Source organism: Diorhabda carinulata, chromosome 3, assembly GCF_026250575.1.
Source record: "Diorhabda carinulata isolate Delta chromosome 3, icDioCari1.1, whole genome shotgun sequence".
In the NCBI taxonomy this organism is placed as follows: domain Eukaryota; kingdom Metazoa; phylum Arthropoda; class Insecta; order Coleoptera; family Chrysomelidae; genus Diorhabda; species Diorhabda carinulata.
Genome location: NC_079462.1, coordinates 25,758,670 through 25,780,719, shown reverse-complemented (window position 1 = coordinate 25,780,719; position 22,050 = coordinate 25,758,670). Strand labels below are relative to the sequence as shown.

Sequence of the window (22,050 nt, the reverse complement as noted above, 5' to 3'; positions counted from 1 at the left end):
TTGACTCAAAAATGAAGTATACATAACACCTGAGCAATCAATGGGAGAGTTGATGTGCTATAGTCCAATTCTATTAAACAAAATATGCGATGATTTTTTCAAGACATAGACTTAGAAAGTAGGTGGAATTGAAAAGATCTTATATTGAACACTTATTAGTCGGACGTTAGTTTTTTGTTGTTTAGAGATTAGTTTTAGTCAAATTTGATGAAACTTGTATTTTGCGAAAATTGGTAGGAGCATTAATAAGATGGAAAATATCAGCCAATCGGTTTATTTTATCAAATTCCAATAAGAGTACATTCATATTTGTGAAGTGGGAAAATTAGGAATTTTAGAAAACATACAGTAAATTTGCTTTAAATAAGTTTATGGAATTTATTTTTACTTTACACAATTCTAATTCTAAAACCTCACTCGGCGACATTAAAGGATACCTATTAGGGCTGATCTGAATCAGAGGAGTGGTATGACAAAATCAATGATTCCAAGTTCCCCGTCCATTTTATTCTCTTATGACTGTTCATTTAGGTTTATTTGAATAACTTCACCTTGTTTGATTCTTCCACCAAAAATTGATTGAAATATTATAATAAAAGTGTTATATTATCACAATATTCTTATTCTTCTTGCTAATAGTCTTATTTTTCCTTTTGGATTTTGTACTAAAAATGAATATATTATTAAAATAAAGTATTTCAGTAATAAAGCAAGTGACAAATCAAATTTTTGCAAATGAAACTACACTCTATGAATTATAAATCATCCTCTTACCTCCTGGAGGTAATAATTACTTATTTAAAAAATCAAATAGAAAAGGGTAACTGATGATTTCAGGCTTAAAAGCACGTCGAATTTCTGACGTTCATACTATAGATGGAAGTAATTTTATCTCAAAAGACAACATAAATTCAAATCTTCTTCTTCTTCAACGTATTGTAGGCCTTAGGCTTGTAGTTTCCAACTTGTCATCCTTGAGATGTTGATGTCTATGAATCCATCCATCTTTTTGTAGGTCTTTCTAAAGGTCGTCGTGTCCCTGGTTTACCGTCTCGTGCCATCTTTTCTAACCTTTCTTTGGTCATCCTGCCCACGTGTTCGTTCCAAGCTCTTCTACGTTTACGTCCCCATCTGACTATGTCTTCTACCTCACATTCGTTTCTTATGTCTGTGTTTCTCTTCTCTAACGCAGGTTTTGTATATTTTAACTTTTGTCCTTTTGTTCAAACTGGTATTATAGATAATGTCCCGGAGTGCGCCTGATATTCGGTTGGCTTTGTTTGCTTGTGCTTTTACTTTATTTATTCTGTTTTGGTCTGCGCTGATGTGTGTGCCTATGTAGTCAAATGATATTACCTGTTACCTACCATTACCTATGGTTTTATTTTCTAAGGCGAGTTTGCACCTCATTGGTTCTTTAGTAATGACAATATATATTGTCATTACATATTGCAATGAATATAGGAGCTGCTGTAAGTCGACTTCGCAATCTGCCACAATTAGAGCGTCATCGGCATTACAGATTATTTTTATTGCGCCCGTAGTAAGTGAATATCCTCTTGCTGTATTCTTGACATGATTTATTATTTCGTCTATCATCAGGTTGAACAGTTGCGGGCTTAAGGAGTCTCCCTGTCGTTGGTGTTTGCTCTGTCAGGTTTTGGTTTACTAATATGTGAATGTGTTATAGTTTAAATGTCTTATGTCTATTATGGTTTTCGGAACGTATTTCTTTTTTAGGATGTCTACTACGTCGTTTAGCCTTACACTGTCGAATGCTTTGGTGAGATCTATGAAGCACATATACCGTATTTTATAGCTTTTTCAACTACTTGATTGTGAAGATGGCATCTACGGTTGATCAATTTCTCCTGAATCCTTGTTGTTCTTCCGATGTGTTTACATGTTCATTTAATGTTATTTCAATGATTTTTGTGAAAAGCTTCATGGTTGTGTTTAGAAGGGTATAAAGTCAAATACCTCTCAAAACCAAATGAACTATACTTTATTGAAATTATCTGGATTTGAAACGTTTATAAACCCTTAATCGCCAAGGAAAAATAAATGTGATTTTTTAACGTAACTATGATTTTTTTATTAGTTTTCTAAAATTTTGCTTGAGTTCCTGGATACCCTTTCCCCTTCTCGATTATAACTCTTTCCTTTGATCTAATAAAATTGATATAGTAGAGTTCATGGTAGTAATAATGTCACTATTTACCTTTGGTCTAATTTTTTTCATAAACATCTTCAGCATATTAGGTTTCCTTGGTTTTTGTCTAACTTGGGTACTTTTATGCCGTTCCTCCTTCTCTTTCATTTCGAATTCCTCATAATTTTCTTCTCTTTTATGATGAAGTGATGAACTTAAATCAGTTGAAGACTTGAATGGAAAAGAATCACTACTGTTGGGTTCATCCGAACTTAATGATATATTACATTTACACATTTTTTGTCTACATTCACATAATCTTCTTTTCCTATTAGGGCGTCTTTCACCTAATAGAAATAAACCAGTTTTTCAGTATCACAAATTTTTATGAAAATCTAGGAATAATACCAAATGTTTAAACTAAAAGAAAACTTACGTTGGGTACTTGTAAAGGTAGTACTTTTTCTTATTACAGCTGCTGATGGTTTCTCCAGATATCTAATTGCATCTTCAGAATCCAGGCAACTGCATATACTGTCATCATTTTTTGGTTTCTTCTTTCTTTTACGTTTTATTTTTGATTTTTCCATGTCAGTGTTTTTCACACCAATGAACTCGATGTGCTGATTTTGTCTCAATCTAGCCATAGTGTCACCTGTAACAGAAATTGTAACTTTTTATTTATTATGTCTGAAACAACTATCATAACGTAAAGTTTCAAATGAATTTCTGACTGCTAATTAGACAAAATGAGGTGTAATGATAATGGGAAACAACACCTGAAATAGTAGTTCCTATATCTATTCGTTCTTCAACTTTTTCAGTAGACGTCAACTCTGTAAAACTTTTCTGAGCAGACGTATTATCGAGTGTACCGTCGCTTGTACTGATTTTCGAAGAATCCGTTCCTACCAGAAGTCTCTGAAGTTCTTCATTTTCTTCTACATCAGTATCGTTTCCATTTGAGACCAATGAAACATTTTCTTCATCAGAAGTAAATTCTTGCTTGTATTGATCTATTCCTTGCCTAAAACTGTCCATACTGGCATAATCCGGAATGGACTGCTTTTCTACGTCTCGGGATGGAATTTCCAATGGATCTATTCCGTTCTTATCTTTGGAGTATTGATAGGAATAAGAATAATCCGTAGATGTATCGGTTCCAGTAACTTGACCCGAGTCTGTTTCTGTATCTGAGTTTTCCAAGAGATTCACGACTAAAAAATAAATAATTATCAATTAATAAGTATTAAGATATTCCAAAATAACCTTCCATGTCTGCTCCTTCCAATTCTTCTTTGCTTGAATATTCTTCTACGTTATCTTCTTCCTCTTCGTTAAGCTCAACTTGGGAAAGTTTCGATACATGACTTTTCGATTTTTGTTTATAAAGAGAAAAATCTTCTATGTGTGCACTATTCTTTTTCTGTTCTCTACAGAAAATTCTTGTAAAAAATCCTCTTTTTTGTTTGTCTTGAGCTGTGATGGGTAACAATGGTTCTTCTTCTAAGGTTTCCCGTTTCCTTGAACATATTTTGAAAGCGGATATACAACGTTTTGTTTTCTTTCGTTTGCCATCTTTGATTTTTCTTTCTCGTATTGGCGGTATTTCTTCCTCAGAAGAATCCCTAAGTAAGAAAATTGAAATAAAATGCTGCTCTTAGAACTATATTTTACTAGCTTACAAAATTTGTCACGTTTGATTTGAGATACTAACTAGTGAAGAAGATTGGTAAAATCTACCATTTACTATGAAACTACTATTTTTACTTCTTGCGATATTGAACGTACTAAAACTAATATAATCTATAGTGGTAAAACAACTTATCGTTTGTTGCATATTATTTTTATCTCACAGAAGTCATTTTTTAATAAGATTAAATTATTTCCAAAGTATACATATTTCATAAGACTTTTGTTATTTTATCTTTATTTTAACTAACTTTTCTTCGCTTAAATCGGATAAATCACCATAATCAATGGGGGATAGGCAAACAGTACATAAATTCCTCAAATCAGCGAAGCATTCTTCGCAATACAAACCGGGACAGTTTGGGGTTTGACATCTTATTGGTTTTTCTGTATCATTTTCTCGAAAGATCTTTCCACAAAGCAGACACGCTAATTGCTGTTTATCCAGACACATTGTAAAACACCTGAAAATAATTCAATGAGATTCAAAATTGATCCTCTAACTTATTACCTGAAATTAGCTGCCAAAAACTCTGATATCTTAACTTTTTCAACTGTTTTGTCGGAAAGTACTGTTCTTCTTAGCTGTCTTCTTGCGAATTTCAAAAACGATGTCCTTTTTCTCAAAATATTATTATATAACCAAATTGCCCTTTGTTTCCCTCTTAGCGGATGATAATAGCACATTATAAATGTCCTAAACCTTAAACCATAAGGTTCGAAAAGAGTCAGTAACCAACAAAGCATCAATAACGTAGCTAAAAAATAAGATAAACGAATATAACAACTTTGTTAATTAGACTATGGCAAAAATTGATAACCTGATTGATTTAAAGAAAATACATAGATCTCAAATTTTCTGGAATTAACTTTAATATCTATGGATGGAATGGATGGAATGAAAGAGAGAAAAAACTGGTTCATATTAAGGGTATATGGGGAGACTGGGAAGGGTTGGAAGCCTTGTTCTATTTTCAAATTTGCCGTTTAAATTTATTAGTGTATAGTAGAGATAGCAACATGTGCTTTCCAATTTATGCTTGACACATAAAAATAAATTGGAAGAAACAAATCACAAATTATTTATTTATTTTTTGCCGTGTTTGAAATACAATACAACCTGATTAATTGAATATAAAATACGAATACTATGGAAGCACTTTTCCACGTAATCTACTTTTAGCTCCATACACCTCCTAGCGATGTTCAATAGGCTCGATACCCACTTTATAATAAAAATCATCAAGCTCCTCAAAATAGCCATTAACTGCCGACATCACATCTTCATTGTTCTAAAATCTTTGACCACCGAGCCAGTCTGGAAGCAGAAAATAATCCGAAGGAGCTAAATCTGTCCAATAGGTAGCAATTAAACATTTAATTCATTAATTTTGGCAATTGCAATAACGGATGTGTGAGCTGTTGCATTGTCTTGATGAAACAACACGAATTCGGCCGTTTTTGCTTGATTTCTTCGCTCAAACGTTGTAATAAGTTCGCATAATACAGGCCGTTGATAGTTTTTCCTTTTTCAAGATAGTCAATGGAAATTATCTCTCGCCCTCTTTGCCTTCTTTGGAGTCGGTTCACCCTTTCCTGTTTATTGTTTTGAATATTATTTTGCTTAGGGTGTAAAGTGATGGACGCACTTTTCATCGATGACTATGGAAACATCTTCAAGACGTTTTTCTTTGTGAGAAAACGCGATACCTATCTTGCGCACAGCATTCTCCAGTCTAAATTTTCAGTTAATATGCGATGTACCTCACTTTTTGAAATGTCTACTATGTCTGCTAGCCTGTGCACTTCCAGTCGACGATCATCCAGTACCGGTTTGTGGATTTTCTTCAACATTTTTGGAGTCGTCACTTCATGTGGTTGTCCACTGCGATGCTGGTTTTCGCAGACTCGTTTAAACTCTGCTACCCAATATTTTACTGTGGATTACGAACGAACAGTCTCAATAAGAGTAGAATCTAGTTCAGCTTTTATATTGGTTGGGCTAAGGCCTTTCAAATACAAGTATTGTATCACGATGTGTACTTTCTATTACAGTGGTACTTCTGGGACCATCCTCGTATACTTTCTAAGCCATTTAATAGTTTTATTCATGAAGTAATAATGCATATTTTGAATTTTTCTATGAATCCAATAATATATCGGAATGACTTGGAAGATAAAAACCCACATAACGCAAATTCTGCACTTTGTGTTTATAATACAATTTTGAAGCTCATTGAGCCCAAAAACTCATCTGGTGTTTGAGGGACAAAACAATGCATGGGTTTGAAGCATTGCGCACTTATGTGCTCGATTGGTTGCTCCACTAACACATTGTTTGTTTTTATTAGAATAAGATCAGAGATTTTGGAGTTTAAAAAATATTGAAACAACTTTTAGAAATAAGTGGTTAAGAATATTGTCCATCCATAAAGGAGCGATGATACGTATATCATGCCTTCTTTATTCAGAATGCCGTTTACATGAAATACTGGTAAAAAAATAGCGGACCAAAGCAACAGTTAAAGAAGTTATAGATAGATGAGCTCTAAGAACTATTGCAGTCAAATACAATGTGGACAAAATGACTTTGTGACGGTATGTATTCAAATGTGAAAGAAGGGATGCGATGAAATATTTAATAAAGAGGAGGATAATAGGCTGACATTTTCTTTGTTAGATACAGGACGAATAAATTATGGTTTTTCTTCCAAAGAAACAGGAAGGTTTACATATTTGTACGCATCCAGAAATCGTATGAATATTCCGCCAAATCAGAGAAAGAATTAAACATCGTCGTATAACTACGCTACGAGGATTCCTGAAAATAAACAACAATTTGTCACTTCGAAGGCCAGAGCCAAGTAACTTCTCTCGTGGAACCGTCGTTAATAAATACTCTGTTGGATAATTTTCCTGTTTACTTCGTTCGGTTTGAGTCTCAATTAATTTATATAAATTTACCGAAAATTTCACACACATTGAGCTTTCGCTATTGATATACAACTTTCGGCATAGGTATCAAGTTTAATTTTAAAAAAGATATCGGACAATAAATAAAGTTCAACTTCTGTCGCTAGTTGCTTAGAGGATACAGTATTGAAGTTTTCAATTTTAAGCGGCTGGACCTCCATCTGGATTCGAAATTCTATTAGAATATTTCACTATTCAATTGGAAACTATTTTCAGAAGTACTATGAGAGAATTATCACGTAACCATCAACCGCTGGGTTCATATTAACAAGCCGTACCAATATTAAGTAATTGAAATGATTATGTACAATGTTAAAACTGGATAAAATAAAAATAGAAATAAAACGTATTATTTTATAATAATTAAACCTACCTATCTGAATGTAGCGATCCAAATCAGGAGGCAAAGGGGTAGGCAAACATGGTACTGTATCGACTTCAATTTGTAAACCCATTGGTTGAAACGCCAAAACAATACTTCTCAGAAGATCAGCCAATAGTCCTTTACCACTTATATGAGGAGTAGGGATATTCGGTGCTGCAAAATGGAAGAAATTCAGACGATTATTTAGGTTTTCTTAAGGCCGCTTGACATGATACAATACTACGTACATTGAAACGCAACACTCAATATTTCTTGATCAAAAGTATGTACAAATGAAGTTCATCTGATTGCTTCATGCAAGATCTTGACATTATTGGTTGCATGCAAGTTGCAATCTAGTTACTTTTGGCATAACAGATCAGCTCTTAAAACTTAGCTTCGTTATTTTCATTGTTAAACTATGTATAAAATATTAAAAGTAAAAATTTGAGGTTAGAAATTTGTTTACTTTTACTGTTTACAGAGACTTGCATGCTATTTCTTGCACGTTGTATTACATTATGTCAAGCGGCCTTTATAATCATAATTTAGTGGAATAGATATCTGTAAAACCAGAATAAATATTTCCTATTCCTATGACAATATTCGCTTTATATGGTAAATGATACAATTCGTTTATAAAGTAATGTTATTTCTGTGAGATATACAAAATAAATGATTTGTCAAACAATTCAGAACATCCGCATAAGTCGATAAGTATAAAAGGACCAACGTGACTCCAAAGCTACTTATTGACATATTAAAATGACACTTTGTATATATTACCGTCAAATTATGAAACGCCAGCATTCCATAAAATTCCTAGGCATTGTAAATAATGACGGACTTTATAGACAATGTATGTAATATGAGAAGTACGTAGGACTTCGGTAATCTGGACCTTCGGTAGTAAAATCTGGACGGGCGAGAGGATTTTCTCGAGGGTGCAACGTATCAATCATTTGTGTGTATTTATTCCGCAGTGTTACTTAATTTAAGTTCACTGAGAAAACGGTTCCACCGCATCAACATTCTACATTATCAATAAAAGACAAATTATTGTAGAAATAATAATGATAACTCGTTGCCATTGCTTGGAAGATCAACTAATAAAGAATTTAGGGAAGGACAAATATAAACTGTTGATATTTTTTGTAGAAGGTGCTTTGTTTACATGGTTTTAGAATGGTTATACTTCTAAATGATGTTATTCCATCTTAGCAAATTAATATCCTGACCCACAAAATACTCAAGTTCTAATGAATATAGTGCGATATATACAATGGAGCACCGCCACTTTGTATAGCATTGTCGAAACTAAACTTTTCGATTTATATGAAATTTTGAGCATCTATTTCATTAATATTAATAGTTCTCTTCAGTGTTTTCCATTTTGTATTATATTTTAGTTTTTATTGTAGCGAATTTTTATCATATAACTTTATTTTATTATCTCAATTGCTGCAAAAAATTTTGAAACGAAACATTTTTGAATGGAAAATGTTGAGACTTTTCAAACGATTTACCACAAGTCTATATTTCTCATTTAAGAAATTGAGGATTATTGAGATTAGAAGGGGGTTGATTGTATTTTCCCGTTAAAGAATGTCAATTTATAATTTAAATTCGACGAAAATATGTTTTTGTTGCAAAAAAATGAATTTTTAAACTTTGGTCATTAGAAATAAAAAGAAAGAATTAAAATGATTTTAGAAAAAATTTTGCCAACCATGGAATAAATAAAATTCACCATTTGCTAGGTTATTTTGTACCCTGTACCACATTTTTATAAATACCTAACAGAACGAAATATCAGAGTTACGTTACTTTATGAACACACTGTAATAAGATTATGGAAAATCAAAATTTGTATATATTAATGCGTATTTACCTTGAACCTTGGACTGAAACCTTCCATAATAGCTTATTAAATTCAAAATCCAGTATAAACAGTAATCTATACCAATGTAAATTGCGGCCTTCATGTTGATAGTAGCCAAAGTTGTGACAGCTTTCTTCAATTTTTTCTTTTCAACATCAGTTAATTTTGTTGATTTTATCTGTAACAAGCTATTGCTAAACGACGGCAAGAAATTTTACAGTTTTTTTTGTCAACTTAATAGGGAATAGGGATTTTTGGAAACTATGATAGAAAAATTAACTCACAAAAAGGTTTTTGTAGATATGTTTTGTGTTTGAAATTTCCGTCGATAATTGTACGCGACGTTCGTAATATGTGATCAAAATTTGGTTCTGGGTTAGGACCCGCAATCAGTTGATACAACTGACGATTGGTTCGTTTCTTTTAACAAGGGCTGGCAATAAATTTCGAGACAAGTTAATATAATAAAACAACCCACAGAATTAAGTTATTCTTGATTTACTACTTTTTGTCCGTCCGTCTATCTATAGCAGCGATATCTCCTCGCGGGAAGAATATACCGTCTTGTGTTTTTTGCATTTAATTCCTGTGTAGCTTTAGATGAGCCAATATGAAAGAAATTTTGAGCATTATCAGAGAAAAATTAATTAAATAAATCAAAATGTGATTCTCAAGACAATTAAAAATTTGATCTGTGGCGTTTTTTATCAAAATATATTAAAATAGAAATCTGTTTTAATGAAAATATTTTTTTTTCAGTTGTTATCAATGTATAGTATTTTGATACAGACCGCAACAGGTCGAAACGACAAATTTTTCATAGAAACTTAATTAAGTAAATTAATTTTTGTTAATATTTAAAAAAATGCGCTAGTTGCTCGCGCCGAGAGTGCGACGACTTTTTTACTTTATTTCATTACATTATGGACAGATTCGACTAGTTTCTATAGCATCAAATGCAACGCTATTTCATCAAATATGTTAGACTGACAGTTGATTATTAATACTTGAGAGACGTTGAGATTGATTTGTATAACAGCCAAAGAAGAAGAAGAAAATATTCGCTACTGCCCAAAAATCGGAGAAGATGAAAATAAAATTTTATACAATATAAAGAATCCAGAAGTCTTTTGCAGTACTTCAAGGATAACATAACATAAGATGTGGATAGAGATGAGGAAATTATTCATTAAGAACATTTGACTTGATGAATATAGGATGTTTTTTTAGTGAAAAAGATTTATCTAACAGAGTATTCATTTGCTAATTCTAAGAATAATTGAGAGAACAAAAATACCCTCATGTATATTAACCAGTTTAATGATGAACATTTAATTTAGAATAGAGATAAAAAATACAATACAAACAAAATGTTGTCCATATTGCATAATCGATTTTGGAGAAAGATAGATATCAATTAATTCTGAATCAACGTTTAACCGTAATTTATAAATTTACTAGTTTATTCTAATTAACATACTCGAATATATAATTACATATAATGATAATAATAATAATAATAACACCAGGATCAATACACCAAAAAAGTGAAGCCATTTATGAAGTCCTAACTAAATGCAAACAACTTAGTCCAGGCAATCAACACAACAACACGCCTGTTTTAACGTACTCTTATGGAATTCTGGAGTGGACGAAAACAGAGCTAGAAGGTATTCAGAGGTAGACACAAACAATGATGACGAAAAGCAACAACCAACACCCGAAGTTATCCACTATTAGAACAAAACAACCCTGAAAAGAAGGTGGGAGAGGCTTGATTGACCTTTGTAACCTGCACTCTCGACAGGTAATGAAACTACGTAAATTCTTTCATAGGAAATCAGAAACCTGAATCCTACACCAGATCATATCCAAGACGAATGAGGATTACTCACCCCTCAACCCTCCATCGCCAGAATCTGACTTGAATATAGTATTGGACACTGAGAAGCTCGAACAGTGGTCACGAAAGGTACTACACGGTATACATCATCACGATCTCAACCAGCCGCATGTTGACAAGTGAGCTTCAAGCATATGGCACACTAGCGGCAATCTCTTTCAGAAGACCGAAGGCTTCATGATGGCTATCCAGGATCAAGTTATTAACACGAATAACTACAAGAAAAGTGTTATTGAGGATCCGAACACTCGATTATCTACATCGGCATAACCAAGTGTGTAGCATCATTCACCACAAACTGGCCAACAAGCTCCGTCTTCTCAATACCTGTGCATCGAATTACAAGTACCAGCCGCAGAAGGTGCTCGAGAATGAAATTTTTAGTCTCTACTACGATCGGTCCGTTGTCACCGATAGATAGGTGACGAAAAATAGACCTAACATCGTTGTGGTTGATAGAAGAGTCAATTCAGTCCTTGTTGTCGTAGCTATACCGAACACTCAAAACGTTATCAACAAACACCAAGAGAAACTGGTCAAATACGCAGATCTCGTTGACATTAAACAGAAAAGACACAGCGAAAATGTCTAAGAACCTGCACGCCAAACTAGGATTACCAAACAACACCTTCGCCGACATCCAGACGGTTGTAATATTGATCCCCGGTCATAATTTCCCAAAAGCATTTATACTTACATTAACATATATCTTCCGTTCTCTTGAATTGAGTGGAAGAACAGTTTCTCTATTAATTTTCGCCCTTTTCATATCAATTTTGAAAAAATCTTTGGTAATGAATTTGTTGTCGAAGCTATCACTTGTCAGGAATCTGTATCTATAAATGATAACTCTGAAACATACAAAGCTAGTTTATGGAATAATCGAGTTTTTAGTTTCCTACTAATAATATAGAAAAACAAAGTTAATTTAGAGATAAATTATAATACTCTTACTTCACAATCATAAATATGAAGAACAACGAAGCTGTCGACGAAAAAAAATTGAAAACAGTCGAAAGAACCCGTGTTCTTTCTCTTATTTCCTCCAATATTTCCTTAGATATCACAGATATACTCTTCGAAGCTTTACTTTCAAAATGGTACGAGTGTGAAAATCTTATCCTAACGTAGAACATTGTACGTATGTGTCGTATGAATCCTTTTATTTCTGAAAATATTTTAAATATTAAATTTATTTTCCAAATACATTCAAATGAACCAAACATAAGGTGTAAGTTCTATTTAGTCATATTGGAGATGTAATTCAATTCGTTGGGTTATTAGTCAGGAAAGTAGTTCATTTCAAGAATGGTAGACGAATTTTTCGGAATATTAAAATTTCAAAATAATTTATAGTGGTGTTTAATAGAACTTATATAATATAATATCAAATAAAAATGAGAGGGAGAAATGCTTTTTGTCAAACAAATTTTACAATTTGTAAACAAAAGCTTGTAAAAACTAAAAAACAAACATAAAAATAACTACATAAAGATACAAATACAATAAAATTTCAATATACAGAAGAAAACCACAATGAGTAACTAATTTATAGGTAGTAGTAATAGGTAATAATTAGTAGATAAAATTAAAGCAGTATACAGTATGTCAAGAATTCTTTTAAATGAAACTTTAAAAGGTTACAAGTTTAATGGAAGGAGTGGTTATAGTTAGCTAAACAATCCTCTTACCAAATGGATATTGATAGTTTGATTTTTGTTTTTCTATTGTGAGTCAATAACAACAAAAAATATGAAAAATACATGATGAATTACATGAGATCTATTTTATGTAAAAAGTAAGCACAAGAGTAACTCGAGTGGTGCCTGCCGTCTGAAGATACCTGTGGATATTGATATTGTACAACTGTAGGTTGTAGTGTTCGGGAAAGACGTGCCGGTAGCTGATACCAGAGGCTTGCATTTCTCCAAAGAAAAGGTCTTGCAAAAACTGCTCTAGGCGGGATTATGCTAGACAGCTCGGAATAGCATCTGTTTGTTCTATGCTCTAAACTGTCCAAGAAAGAGTACATATAGCGATATATTTGTATACTGGATAAACATTACACCAGAGTTGCCAACGCCCGGTCAGAGAAATCCGGGACACGCAGCATTTATCAAGTCTTTATATGGCCAAATAGGCCAAAATCTGTGCAACTCATCTCTAAATTTGATGTTATGAGAAGTTCGGTTCATAGCCACGCTGCAGTGGTTTCTACACTTCGTGCATTTGAACTGCATGTGACATAGGCGTTAGGGAGAGGGATACTCAGTACGCAGGCCACAATGGATGGTTTTTAATGTGCCCAATTTGCTGTTATAGCACAAACGAAAGTCTGATCTCATTTCTCCTGAACTGTCAAAGTTGAACGCTTTCTAACTTCAGAAAAAACTGGTTCAGTAGCAAAGCATCAATTTTCCTATTACATTTTTACTTCTCAACTGCCAAACTCTAAACATCCGTGTTCCGGAAATAGACTATGCAGGATACGGGATAAGCGAGTGGAAATAGGGACTGTTCCGGGAAATCCAGGACGATTGACGAACGTGCACTACTAATTATTAGTTCGTCATTGCGAAATCAATATCGGAGATTGTTTTGTTGAAGTTTAAGCACCTCATTATTGACAAGTTTTATTAGCTTCACTTGTATCTATGTATGTAATGGAATCTTTGAACTTGATTGAACAATAATATCATAAAATCATATTACTATCGTTCCCAGGCTTACCAGGATAGCATGTTAGGAGAAACTTTGCATAATAATAAAATAACGATAAGAGTATACTAATTTAATAATTTAAAGATGCGGTCTGAGAAAACTAGTGTAATATTCTGGAGGTGTGAATGAATTAGTAGCGTAATAAATATAAATTTACTGCCATTACTTGAAATGAATCGGAATGTGGTTTCTAATTGTGCATCAATAGATATACTCACTTCTGACTACTACACCGATAATTGAATCTTTGAAAAAATCAACGATCATACAGACAAAATCGAATATCTTCACTAAGTAGCAGACAGATTTAACTATATATGTGATAGAACACATCCAGCTGAAGAAAGAGCCCAGTTTAGCATTGCAGTCGGCAATCGCGTTGTCAAAAACTCTGCTACATCTTTCAAAAGGTGTACCGAGCTCTTTATTGCAAATATTTATTATCTTCGCCAGAAACATAAAAGCTGCTTTTATCACTCTAACTAAAATAGTTTAAATCGAGATAAATTTGAAAAAAAAAAGGAAAAAGAACTGATAGTAGTAATACAAAATAATTGTGTACACTAAACAAACTTACGTATCGCCATAACAATTCTTTTTATTTTTATCAATATTTCTTTGATTTTTTTGATAATTTTCTTCACAGTTTCTATTACCTTTTTAATAGCATCTTTTAGAGCATAAAATGGTTTTTTTATAACTTCCACGATTTGTCTAACAATTGATTTAAGTTGCTCCTAAAATATATTTTTTGTAATCGCTATCTGTGAAAAAATTAATTCAGGATTTTTTGCTGAATCTGCAGTGTTGTTGTCTATTTAATCACTGAGATTGAGGTGATGCCACTGATTCAAACTGAACTGAAATATGGCAACAAATATATGTAGAAGGAAAATATATAATAGGTATTATTTATTTATTCTTTAAGTCACTGTCAAATTTATGGCGGGGTGTTTGAAGAAATACTTTCAAGATACTATCCATGCCCCACACAGGCGAAAAATCGAGAAAAGTCGGACAAAGCTCTAAATTGAAAAAGTCAATTAATTAAAATTGCTCTTAGTTTTTTCTATTCTTCAATGACTTCTCTCTATAAACGCGGCCCTATCTATTACTTGTACGAATAAACACGACACGACAACCAAAACTTCGTTCTGTTGTTAATGAGAAAACGATTACTTGATAAGTGCTTTTTTGTCCATTTGATTTTCCGATTATTTTATAAAAACTATTTCCAACTATTGTATATATAAAATGGATTGCCTTCCTGGAGATGAGAATGTGTTTTTTTATTTATGTAAATTTAATATTAGCGTAATTTTTATGGTTGAAATAAAATATTGCAATATTTTAATTTGTTTTTTTATTATTTGTCTATGTATGGAGATAAAGTGAATGATCTTGTTAGATCTTGTTGTTAATTGTATTTCCACGTGAATATGCACTTTTTACTTACTAATAAGACAATATTTTCAAGCGACCTTTCGCGACCCGTATCTAAAATGGCGCATTTGTGGAATTGCCCTTAATGTTAATATTTCGTTGCAGGATCCAATTCAGAAACCGTATTTTTAAGCAGAAAAACACTTATTGGCTATTATAAGGACTTCGAATCGAAGAACCACGATGCCAAACTGGCGTACTTGCAAGCTACAGTGCAAACTGCCCTACAGGTAGATGATTTGTCTCTTGAAAGCAAGCATTTGCTGAGTCAATTAATCTCGGAATACAAATCGAGGTTAATAGCATCTCATAGGAATTTTGTACGTTTTTACGAAAAAAACAAAACTTGGATTGAACAAAACATCAGCTTTCCTATTGCAAAACCTATTCGGAAGAGCAGAGAATGTGGAGGACGCCCCTTGAAACCTTTTGAGGATTGCACTGATCGCACTAAACGTGGAAAAGCGGAGGTTTTCCGAAAAGAACTGGAACCTTCCCAGTTAGCATTTGCTGCTCAAGTGAAGTACAGAGCTCGTGGCCAAGTAAAAATCGCAAGCATAGTGAAAGATGTTGCTCTTCATGGTGCAGAAAACCATTACATGAAACGCTTGCTGCGGAAAAAGCTTTATCTTTAGTCATTGCAGCACAGTTAACTAAATTTCAATACAATATTATACGAATGTCTTCCAAGGAAATAAACTGCAATATGTTCCCAAATTACGAATCCATAACAGCAGCAAAAAAGCTCTGTTACCCCAAAAATATAGTTTGCAGAATTTGATGGACCATACCAGTAACAGGTTATTTTTATCGTTGTTTGACGTAATAAAATCAATTCCAAAAAATGAGCAAAAAAATATGTGCCTCATATCAAAATGGGGTTGTGATGGATCTGGCAGTCATTCAATATATAAACAACATTTTGAAAATGAAGGACATTGTGATGGTTACATGTTTACAACTTCTGTAGTGTCTGTTTAATTAATATCCGGTGAACTTGGATCGCCAAATTCACGCATAATTTTCAAAATCCGCGTCCATCATCGCCGAGATATTGTATGTATTAGGGAATTGTTACTGTTAGTTTCAATAGTTGCGAACAAATATTATCGAGAAAAGGCGCGTCAAAATCAGCGAGGTGTACGGGTGTTTCACGAAAATGGTCTAGGCTACACTGCTTGGCTTTATATGGCTACTGAACACGAATGTGGCTTTACTGATATTGAACAACCACCAGCCCTGATCTGAGTCTGTCCGAGTATTTTTTGTTCGCAATGCTGAAGGTCAATTTAAAGGATAAAAAATTTGACACAGACGATGAAATTAAAGAGGCGGTGTACGAATATTTTGAATCTAAAGATGCATAATATTTTTATAATGGCATAGAAGCTTTAGTCATATATTCTAAAAATTGCGATGACAATAAATAATCACAGTTATTTTTTATTTATCACCTTTCTTTTCTTTTATAGGCTAAGAAGTCACAGACCGCACTATCTATATGAATAGAATTTACCATATTTCTTGCAGACGTCTCTTAATTTGAGATTTTAGGGGCAGGCATTGACATAATATACCAGTAATTAATATTCAAATAAATATCTGATCCCAATTCAAGACTCTATTTAATGGATACTGAGGTTCATACTTACTTGTCCACATGCAAGAGACTCACTTAGAATCCCAAGATTATTCAAAATATTTTTAACAGGACCAGAAACAACCAAAATTAAAGCATAAGCAACTAGTAATTGGCGACCTCTTTCGGAGAAGAAATGAGGTAATGTTAATAACACCACACACCTAAAAGTTATAACGAATTATTTATAAATCGTTGAATCCATGAATACAATGTTATTTTGGGGAATTATAAATATGCTGAGTTTTTAAATTGAATTTTATAGTGTATATTCTGCAGAATACAAGGTGACATTGAAAATATTTATAATTTTCAAATACCTAGTTGTTCAATAAATTTTGTCTTTCGATACGAAAAATACATTTTTATGGTTTAAAATATATTTCATTATCAAATATACTATCTTTGAACCTCAGTGCCCTCATTACAGACTAGTGTTAATTTATGGATTTCATCCAATAGGTGGAAATCTGGAAGGATGTCCACGATGGTGTTATCTTTCGTTTTATAGAAATCTTTGTCTGTGCGTGGAATTTCCGAGATAGGAGAACAGTCAGAAATCACAAGGTGCCAAATCTGCCAAATAAGAATGATATTGTAGTAGTTTGTACCTCATTTCAATAACATTCGTTTTTTGAACCATGTGATGAGATGTGGGTGATTCCGTTCTAACTGTGATTTTTTGTATTCAAAATTTCAAGATTTTAAAATTTAACTTTTCCAACTTTTTTATGCATATTATTCATCTATTTTACTGTAAAAATAAAACTCTAAGAGGAATTTACTACAACTTCAAAGTATCACGAGCAAGACACAAATGTCGGATTTTGAGTTCCACGGTACTGACTCATTTATCCACGGTACTGACATGGTAACTTAAGATATTAAACAACAAGTGCATCAATTTTCCTCAGTTTGATCATAAACATTAGAATTTATAAGGTAATTAGTTTAAATCATTTGTTACGACAAAAAAAATTAATAATTTATCGGTAAATTCTAGGAATGGACATGACACGGTACTGACATTCAAGTGATGTAGTATAAGTTTTCTTTAAGTGGCAAGTTATATTGTATAAAAATAATGTTTAAATATCTTAAGAATTATTCAATCAACACAAAATTTTTATTAATTGATTATTAATTAATGACTAGTACAAAAAAACAATACAGGACATTGAATATCACAGTTAGAACGGAATCACCCACCCGCTTGATGAATATTGATTGTTTTTCTTATGTAAACTAGATATTTTTCACAAATTTCCACATCCAATTGATGACAATAATACCTTACTTTTATTGTTTCACCAGTATGGAGATAATCCACAAGCAAAATAACTTTTGTATCCTTAAAAACTGATATTAATAGCTTCTTGCCTCATTTTTGAACACGGTAGCTGTGGATTGCGATAGAATCAAGTCGTATATCATAAAAAAGATGCATAAAATCCTTTTTATTTTTCTGAAATGCTCTAAATGCTGTTGAGGGAGTAGCATAGGACTTTCACTAAATTTTTTTTTGCTTAATCGACGATACCCCACTATTATTGTATTTTTTTATTATGTTTTTGGCATTTATTCACTTTTTAAACTTCATTAACGTGAATTATAATCAAGACTTTATTATCAAATTTATCATAAGTGATAATATATCAGTGACTTGACCGATTAACTCGACTTTTCTCTTCGAACTATATTCAAAGTTTGGGATTCAAAGTTTACAATTTATATGATTGATTTCAAATGCTAGTTGCCTGTACTACACATACAATAGAAACAATCCAATGGTCTAAGGTTCGGGAATCTATAGCTGTCCAATCTTTATTACCTCTTCGTCCTATCCATTCGCTTAGAAAAATTTCATCTTAGCGAGTTGGTACTATAAAAGATTAATTAGGTACTACTCTATTCTGTTGAAATCACACATTTTCCAGCTAGCGGCTCGGAGAAATTAAGATGGGATATAGATTGACTAAATGAACTAAAACTTAATCTATGTTTAAATATTGTTTAGTTGTCTAAACGTACTATCTGTACGTACAATCACTTTTTGAAAATACTAAGTAGAGCTACTGTTGTTTAAAACAAAATAGCTACAAAATCTATTAATAAAGTGGAGTGACAAATTTTTAAATCAGCTTGCTAATAAATATCATGGTTTATAGCTTTTTGCTTACTTTGTTTACTTAATTCACTTAGTTATCATGAAATCACGACTCGCACACATAGTTTGCATTTCGTTTTCCGGAAATTTCTTTTTTCTTACACAGTTCAAGCCAAAGCAGTTGCTTCAACGGCTATGTCTCGTTCTTTTAGCAAAATATGCTTGATGGGGATGTTTTCGTAATCGATTTATATATCTCGTAAGAAGAAGGATCAAATAAATCATTTCATGGTTCTATATATTATTTTATAGTAGGTAAAATTTGAGTCACATGACAAACACTCCTTTCAAATTAAAATATGCGAGTAAATTCATTAAACAAAAGTGCTGGAGAATAATTGAAGAGATGAATGCATTCAACAAGCAATTACCATAAATGCAATTAATTTGAGTCACCATTCAATGAAGTTGGAATAATAAGAAGCACTGAATATACACTTTTCTGTATATGTATGATTTTTAAAAATCCACGATCTTTCAAAGATGAAGTTAAATTAAGATGGAAATAGGTAACATAAGTTCTGAGAAAGAGATTGGTGGGATTGTGTTTTGGGTGGAAGGTTCATAAGAAATTTCCCTTTTCAGGGCTGGGATTGTGTTGATTTTTATAAAAGGGTTTGTGTTTTTAAATAAGAGAAATATTACAATAGTTGGTTGATCACGCTTATTATATAAACCAAATAAAATGTATGTACATCAAGTGCAAACATCCAAACTTCAATGATTTAGAATTCTTGCGATGGGAAATGTGAAAATTACGTTAAGATATCATATAAGTTATATCATAAAATCGATCTCAATCTCAAAGTTAATTAATCATTTTTCTGTTTATGAAGACGACAAGCTGTCTTTACCATACCACCATTGTTACATTTATACGTTAATAACTTAGAGTAATGAACTTCAATTCAATTAATTTGACATAGAAAGAAAACTAACTGTCGTGTTTTGTCAATTATCCATTGGATTTTTTTGAAGATTCCAATCACCATATTTTCGGATAAAACATCTTTAGTACGTCTTCGGTCTAATTGTAGTGATGGAAGTCACTATTGAATTGCATTTGTATTATGAAAGTATATGAAAGTATGAACGTTTGGTAATAAAGATGTAAGACACTCGTATCAATATCTTATGCACAGATTTGGTCGCTACAGTTTACCATTGTAATAAAAAAATCATTCCGTATCTCTCTGGATTCTAGGCTTCATTCAATATATTTGTATGTCATTTCTATTCTGTCTTAGCTGTAGTACGTATTTCACTTTATTAATATAAATATTTTCTAGTTATTACATTATTGAATCTTAATTACTTCTTATCGTAATCTTCACAACTTGTTTAATACTATATAGTTGTTTCCTCTTAACTATCATTTAACTATATATAATCTATTGGTTAACTATATCTCAACTAAATTATTATTATTGATTAAAAATAAGAACTTGATTTGAGATAGCGACATCATGTTTTGATCCTGCATACCCCGTTTTGTATATATAATTTTAAATAAGTTCATTTTCCTATAAAAAACTAGTAGTAACTTAACTTAAAACCTTTGTGGAAATATTTCGTATGGTATACATATGAGTTATAGTTATTTACACTACACTTACTTACGAAAGGTAAATGAACAACCTCATGAGGAAATTTTCGTCACGACCTATCATGTGAACAATATTTTTTTATGGTCATTAAATTGAATTATTTGTTTGTGTTCACTTACCTGACTTTAGAACTGAAGGCCAATCCGTTAACCAAAATGCATCCCAAAATGGAGCATATGATAGTAGCAGTGGAAAAAGTTAAATTCAATTGAAAAATGAAAAACATAAACAATATATAAGTCAAAAATAATCCTCCGAAAAACCCAACGATACTTTTGAAAACATAGTTCTGCACGCTTCCCGAATGTTTCAGATTAAAGCAAAATTTTTTGCAACAACAACAGTATCCTATTCTTCTCCTTAATTGTTTTAATCGTTGTTGAATTTTGATTCCAACATAGGCAAATTTGAACCTTCTTCTTTTCGTAGTTTCATATTTAATAGCTTCTTGTTTTTCCTCTATTAATGCATTCTTATAGCTTTGCAGTCTTTGGGAAGTTAGAAGCAATCGTACAAACGCCATTATTTATTTTATTTTTAAATTAATTCTGACACCGATTATGTCACAGTGTAAACGGCTTTCACGAGTGTCAGGTTTAGAAACAAATTATAGTTATTCATGTATCAATGGTACTGAGTACATTACTATAATTTGTGTTTCTGTTGCTGGGGAAATTGCAAAGGAGACTGTAACGGCAATGCAAAACCTATACCGAGAAAATCCAAGGACTTTCACGACAATGAATATGAAAAACTTCCAAGTGGATGTCAGATGTATGTGAGTTTGTAACTTTGTTTGTTTGTTTACGGTTAACTCTCCTTTGGACTAAGAGCAAATGGCTTATTTGATAGAAATTTCGTTCGATACAGGACTCGAACCTCCGATCTTCGTATTGGGAGTTGAGCACTTCGACAGCCTTACCAACTACACCGTTATGGCTCGATACAAGTTTTGATAAGATGTTGATATATAAGCAGCGAAGTAATTATACGTGTGGTGTTTTATTCCATATTATACTAGTATTTTTCATTCATTATTGTTCAAAACTTATTTCAAAAATTGTTTTTAACTTTTTAGTTTAGTGTGCTTTTTAAACTACATTTATTTACTTCATGAAATACTGATGATGACAAATTATCTACTTGCAGTGCAGAATTTTTTTCAGTAGTTATGGATAATAAATAAATCAGGGAAGGCTCTCGGTGTTTATTACTTTTTTTCTTGATTAAGATAAAATTTTGTTTAAATGTATTCTTCACAAAAGATCTTAGTTTCTACTTTTTATATTCATACTTCACTTGAACTTATTCCAAAGGTAGATATGTAGACTGAATAAAAATTAACATCAAGTGCTTATCCATTTCACTTTAAAATCCAATAATTTTTTACACTGTGTACATTTCGATAATTTGTGTTGGTGCGAACTAAATATTAGTTTAATACTTGTTTAAGGGCCACTAATATTATGGATACTAGGAATCACTTCCTATCGGAAAAGGGTGGAGG

At 32.3% G+C, this 22,050-nt stretch overlaps 1 protein-coding gene across 1 annotated transcript; it reads right to left on the bottom strand.

Annotated features, from left to right (window-relative positions):
* Positions 1-258: 258 nt before the first annotated feature.
* On the bottom strand, positions 259-22,012 carry LOC130891235 (DC-STAMP domain-containing protein 2-like). Its single transcript, XM_057795849.1, has 15 exons — positions 20,663-22,012; positions 16,783-16,933; positions 14,265-14,424; positions 13,906-14,169; positions 11,921-12,134; positions 11,664-11,817; positions 9,073-9,241; positions 7,191-7,355; positions 4,356-4,602; positions 4,096-4,308; positions 3,422-3,780; positions 2,932-3,369; positions 2,589-2,807; positions 2,222-2,499; positions 259-665 (listed from the first exon to the last, which is right to left on the bottom strand). Exons 1-15 carry the CDS (start codon positions 21,064-21,066, stop codon positions 642-644), a joined length of 3,459 nt encoding a protein of 1,152 aa, XP_057651832.1. The 5' UTR covers positions 21,067-22,012; the 3' UTR covers positions 259-641.
* Between the last annotated feature and the right edge of the window lie 38 nt (positions 22,013-22,050).